Source organism: Augochlora pura, chromosome 7 (assembly GCF_028453695.1).
Source record: "Augochlora pura isolate Apur16 chromosome 7, APUR_v2.2.1, whole genome shotgun sequence".
Lineage (NCBI taxonomy): Eukaryota > Metazoa > Arthropoda > Insecta > Hymenoptera > Halictidae > Augochlora > Augochlora pura.
Window position 1 is genome coordinate 16,589,811 of NC_135778.1, and position 5,757 is coordinate 16,595,567.

Consider the following 5,757-nt stretch of genomic DNA (forward strand, 5'->3'; position numbering starts at 1 on the left):
CTCCGCGCGGTCCTGGCCAGTGGTGTAGCCATGTCCCGCGGTGTAGCGAAATTTCGGCCGCCTTCCGGTACCGTAATATTCGAGGACAGAGTAAAAAGTAGAAACAGAAAGAGAAACAGAAAGAGAAATAGAAAGAGAAACAGAAAAATAAATAAAGACAAAAAGAGAAAGAGATAGAAAGAGAGAGAGAGAGAGAGAGAGAGAGAAGAAAGGACCGAGTAAAACAGACAGAGTCCATTCTGCGAGGGTTGATAAAGGTTCCATCGATTTATGAAGATATCAAGGGTTCATCGCTTACGGGTACATCGAGGGTCTCTATATGTATGCTTTCCGCGATGTTCTGTCCCCCGATGAACAGTATGTTAGAGCGTGTGGGAGAAATCCTGGCTACGCCACTGGCTCCATTACTAAAAAGAGCGAGAGAAAATGGCTGGTAGGCAAGGATGGAAGCTGGCACACTGATGAGAGAGTAAGGGGGCGGTGGTGGGTGGTCGGCGGCGGCGGGGTTGGAAGAGCTGGATGCTGGATGGAAGAAACGACAGGGTGAGAGGGAAGAACCGCGAGGGTTAAACGGAGAGGGGGTTTTGCTGCTGGTACTTGTGGAGGAGGGGATGGCGGGCGAGGGAGGAGAGAAGGGGAGGGAAATAGATCGGATTGCGTGGTCGGCACGAGGGTTGGTTGGTATGAGTGCAACGAGATAAAAGAGGGAGCAAAAGTGAGATGGCAAGAGACAGGAGGGTGTGCTGGTGAAAGGAATTGGTGAGAGAGAGAGAGAGAAAGAGAGAGAGAAAGAGAGATGGAACGAGCGTGAAACGTCAGGGAAAGAAATCAAGAAAGAGAGGAGACGAGAGGAAAAGGGAGAAAAAGAGAGACTGAGAGAGAAATGTACAATATATATATACATAAACGTATAAAGAGAGTGTGTGAGAGAGAGAGAAAGAGAGAGAGAGAGAGAGAGAGAGAGAGAGAGGGTGACAGAGGTAAGACAAGGGATGCGGTCGGTTTGACAAGTGACGACCGATCGGACCACTGATGTCACAGATCACTCGGTCGGCCGTTCTCTCACACGCGCAAACACGATTAAATCGCACACACACACACGCGTACGCAGGAGACAGAGGAAACGAGCGCGCGCGCGTGTCGTGTATCACGCCGTTACTCGCGTCCCGTGCACAGAGTACGTCGTACATAAGCTTCCCACGCCGCGAGAGAATGAAAAAAAAAACAAAACAAAAGTATCGCACCGAGAGGACCAGGCAGCGAAACAGCAGCCCAGAGTAAAGAGAGGGAAAACGAAAGGATACGGGAAGAAAGAGGGAGAAAAAGCGAGAAAGACGTGCAGAGCGAAAATGAGAGAAATTATGTACGATGACAGGGATAAAGGAGGCAAATAAAAAAGAACGTGGATAGAGAAAAGAAACGTGAAACGAGCAGGCGAAATTTTTTCAGAGAAAGTAAGTAGTAACGTATTTACGATGCTAACCGGCCGATAGCCCCGCGCGACGCCTCTATCTGGTTACCATTACACTCGGATGTATGAAATGCGCCAGCAGCATACACCATCCCCCCACAATAGCCCTATTTATGATTGGGCAAAATTGCTTTCCATGCGCAGAATAAAATCGCGCGCGGCCGAGGAAAAATCCGCGGGGGTTGGATGCACGCGGTGCTGCGACCTGCGCCGACCACCTCCGAACACGATTTCTCCGAGCGATCCGCGTCAAAGACATGCCGCGCACACTTTACAAATTATCCAAATCGTTCGGTGAATCGAGGGTGCTCCTCGATCGTCGGATTTTCTTTACGGTACACGCCGGCAAAATTTCGGGAAAAATTAAATATGGCGAGGGGTCGCGGTCATGCGTACACGATGCCAGCGACTCAGTTTTCCTGTTCGCCAATCAGTGGATCAGAACTGATTTCAAAGAAATTCAGTCCGCAGTGCCATCTTTGTACAGGGTCGTGACACACGTACCGCACGAAATTTGTAAATACTGTTTCGCGTACATTACGAGACGGAATAGATATATTCTCTGTTATCTTAATTCTTTTCCCAGGTTGACTGCGTCACTTAAGAATTTTCGTTTCATTATTATGGTCGCGATATTTATTTTACGGCAATAGTTACAGATAGCAACTTGGATACCCGTGTAATGCATTGGTTACAAAAGTATTATCACGTAATTTCGTGGAAATATTCCAGATCGAATTTTATTATAAATATACAAACGTTATTAAAAAAATAGCAAGAATTACTTATATCATATTACACTGAACACATTATGGATAATGTTGAAGCTCTTATCAGGTGCATTAAATATTTGATGTAGTATTGCACTTAGTTTCTTAATTGTTTGACATTGAAACTAATTTACTTGTTCGTTTTTTTGTCTGTACCTTCACATTAAAGATAGAGCTCCATTTTTCAGTGCTAGAGCTTGTAACTGGTTAATCTCTTTCTCCAATCTAGAATTATGATATATCATTGAGCGTAATATAATTAAAGTTTAAATATAAAGATTTAATATAATTTAATATTGTACCTTTTATGATGATCTTCAATAGTATTGTAAGTGTTTATAAAATTTTTAATGTCTTCATTAATAGACAAGTAAGAATCACAATGAGGCTCAATTATGTTCATGATAGACTTTAAAGTATCACAACATGATTTTAGTACTTGAATTGTTTCTTCCCATTCTGAGGGTGTTTTTGGAAGAATCATATTATTACAGTGCAGCACATCATAGTCTTGTAAAACAATACGTAATTGAGATAAAATATTTTCTGTCTTCTTAACATCATCAGATTCTGCAATTTAAATAATAACAAATTTACCTCTCCAACAGATTTTTAAGATAGATCATTAATGTAAATAATTATCAATCTTCCTTACTAGTATATTTCTTTATATCTTCAGTTTGTGAATCTATTTCATTCTGCAAAGCACTTAAATGTCTTATATCTCTCTCTCTGGTTTGCAGTTTGAGTAGCTTCTCCCTGTTGTGATCGAGTTCCTTAGCCATTGATGCTAATTGCGTTATAATCAATTTCTCCTTCTTCTCTGTCTTCTGCTTATATATAAGCTCTACCATCAGACTTTGTAGATATTTGTCGTACAAAAGTTTCATCTCTGTATCTTCATCATCCAAATTTTTATCAACTTGAGGTACACGTATCGATATTCGTTCCGTTGGGCGAGACTTTGTAAAATCTAGAACAGTACATTGGCTATTATTTGAAGTAATTTATAGACGTATGACAGTAAAAAATTTAAAAACAATTCTTTACTGTGTGGCAAAACAAATTCTGATGAATGCATTGTTAATCTGCTACGACTTGGAGCTTGAAAACTGATATCTGCTGGGCTTCTTTTTCCTGTTTCTCTGTGTTCACATACAGTGGAATTAAGCATGCTAAAAATAGGTAACAATTATAAAACGAAATAAAATAAACAAACTGATAAGCTTGTTATACTTACTCTTTAGTTCGACGTATCATTTTTGGCGGTTCCATGTTACCCTCCTGTATTACTTATTAATCAATATTTTTTGTATTTGACTGTAAACGAACTGTATACGAGAGTATACTTTAAGTAACTACGTTCGGCAAACTATTAAAAATGTCAAATAATATTAGAAACTACAATATAATTACGAATTGACAGTTAAACCAGATCCATATTCAAGGTTAAACCATTCAAATTATTTTATGGAATCAGTGTCGCCCTCTAGCAGTGTAAAAATATATATTACAGTAGAAAACAATAAAATTTGCAGTTAATATGGATTTTTATGGCTTTTTATTACTTGTTAAAAAGAAGTTTTGTCTTTTTATTGCTTCTTTAAAGGTTGTTTGAATACTTTTTAGAGTCCCTATAGGATGCTAAATAAATTTGCCCCCGAAAATCTGGATTGCTACCCAATAGTATAACGTATACAAGAAAATACATTGAGTAATTGGGTAAAAATTAATCTACACATTCTTGTAGTTTATGTCGCTTATGTATATGTGGATTCGTCTCACGCCCATGACTGCGTTTCTTGCCTCTCGTCTTGTCTATGACTTGCAAAACCAAGTAAACTCTGGTGAAACCGGCATTCGAAGCCCTCGCGCTCACCGTTAGTGAGGGTTTCTTTAGATCCTTTGTTTCTGATAACATTGCGATTATGTGACGATTTTTTAATTGACAACGATAGGTAGAAGTTCTTTGCGCCGTGAACATTACCACCACTGACGACGTGTAACGAGGTTATCAGATAAGGACAGACCACTGAACTGAAGTGACATCGTATTGTAAAAGTGCTAAATCAAAAATTCTGTGCATCATGGATGAGGTATGCGATTAAATTATTATGTTTTACAATACACTTATTTGTTATCATTACAGTATTTATTGAATCGTAATGTAAATAAGTTTGGTCATATTCGATAGATTTATTTCGTTAAATAATTGTTTCTATACTTTTTAGAAGTGTTAAAATATAGTTTTTAAACATTCGAATATCAGTGTACTTACTATTAAATCATTAGTTACTACTGTCAACAAAGTGAATAGTTCATATTTGTAGATTCAATATTATTTTCATTTTCATAAACAAAATAGTGACCTATAATGTAAATGATTATAATTTGGATAACGAATAATTTGTTTTTTTTTAATAGGAGAAACGAAATATTGCACCATGGTTAAGTGGTGTATTAGCTATAGATAGGAAACTAACAGAAAATTTTGTGCGATCTGTTGAAAAGCTTATGCCAATGAGACAGTTACAAATACATTACAAAGTATTAGAGGTATGTGCTGAACCTTTTTTCTGTAACTGTTCTGTAACAAAGTTAATAGCCAAAATGTTAAGACAGTGGATTTCTTCATTAATTTATATTATTCTTATCCATATAGATATCTTGTCATGGAGTAATATGGTTTGCATCAATACTTGCACTTATTTGGATACTTAACCGACCAAGTTTATTTCAAGTGCAAGTCAATTTATTGATAGGTAAGCATCTAAATTTTAAATGTTGCCATTTAATTTAACTCTAGTTTATTTCTAGGTCTGTTGTTAGATGTTGTTATTGTTGGCATACTAAAAGCGCTTACTAGACGAAGACGTCCTGCCATTAACGATGATCCTCTTGCATTAGGACCAGACAAATATTCATTTCCATCTGGTCATGCCTCTCGGGCAATGTTACTTTTCTATTTCTTCTATTATCTATGGCCTCTACCTACATTATTCCATCCTTCATTATTAGCCTGGGTAGTTGCTATATCTCTCTCGAGGCTCTTGATGAGAAGGCATTATATTCTTGACATTAGTGCAGGGTTAGTTATAGGATATGCTGAAGGAATTCTTATGAGCATTTTATATTTAGAACCTGAGACTTGTTCAAATTTAGTTTCTTGGATAACTGATGAAAAGATGGAGGGAACAGAGGGAGCAGAGACATAGTTTTATATCATGATTTTTGTGATATTTGAAATTCTGATTATGTGATTCTAAATGTAATGCAATATTTACTGTAGCTTTATTATTTTAGATATCGCCTTATCTTTATATGTAAATACTTGGGGGGATTGTTTATATCAGTTACTACACTGTAAAATAAAAAGGAATATATTTTATACTATAGTAATTTATTACTTTTTAATCATTTTTATATTTGTGTAGCATTCCATAATTTCAAGCGCATGGTGCCTCGTACAAACTCAATTTTTAAAAGTACAAAATTTTATAAACACGTCTAACCAAT

General features: G+C 37.3%; 2 protein-coding genes across 2 annotated transcripts; one reads left to right on the top strand and one right to left on the bottom strand.

Annotated features, from left to right (window-relative positions):
* Positions 1 to 2,195: 2,195 nt before the first annotated feature.
* On the bottom strand, positions 2,196 to 3,698 carry LOC144472651 (uncharacterized). The gene is made up of 5 exons (XM_078185941.1): positions 3,482 to 3,698; positions 3,292 to 3,416; positions 2,897 to 3,214; positions 2,544 to 2,811; positions 2,196 to 2,466 (listed from the first exon to the last, which is right to left on the bottom strand). The coding sequence occupies exons 1-5, from the start codon at positions 3,514 to 3,516 to the stop codon at positions 2,400 to 2,402; spliced, it is 813 nt and encodes a 270-aa protein (XP_078042067.1). The 5' UTR covers positions 3,517 to 3,698; the 3' UTR covers positions 2,196 to 2,399.
* Positions 3,699 to 4,041: 343 nt separating this feature from the next.
* LOC144472616 (polyisoprenoid diphosphate/phosphate phosphohydrolase PLPP6) lies at positions 4,042 to 5,626 on the top strand. The gene is made up of 4 exons (XM_078185853.1): positions 4,042 to 4,337; positions 4,666 to 4,797; positions 4,904 to 5,003; positions 5,059 to 5,626. The coding sequence occupies exons 1-4, from the start codon at positions 4,329 to 4,331 to the stop codon at positions 5,454 to 5,456; spliced, it is 639 nt and encodes a 212-aa protein (XP_078041979.1). The 5' UTR covers positions 4,042 to 4,328; the 3' UTR covers positions 5,457 to 5,626.
* Positions 5,627 to 5,757: the final 131 nt, after the last annotated feature.

Bases quoted from the DNA above. Each gene is read 5' to 3' on its own strand.
- LOC144472651 (XM_078185941.1), bottom strand. From the start codon at position 3,516: ATGGAACCGCCAAAAATGATACGTCGAACTAAAGA. The intron at 2,812-2,896 runs GTAAGGAAGATT...TTTAAATTGCAG, and splicing joins AGATATAAAGAAATATACTA to AATCTGATGATGTTAAGAAG. The intron at 2,467-2,543 runs GTACAATATTAA...TCATAATTCTAG, and splicing joins ATTGAAGATCATCATAAAAG to ATTGGAGAAAGAGATTAACC.
- LOC144472616 (XM_078185853.1), top strand. The intron at 4,798-4,903 runs GTATGTGCTGAA...TTATCCATATAG, and splicing joins TACATTACAAAGTATTAGAG to ATATCTTGTCATGGAGTAAT. The intron at 5,004-5,058 runs GTAAGCATCTAA...GTTTATTTCTAG, and splicing joins GCAAGTCAATTTATTGATAG to GTCTGTTGTTAGATGTTGTT.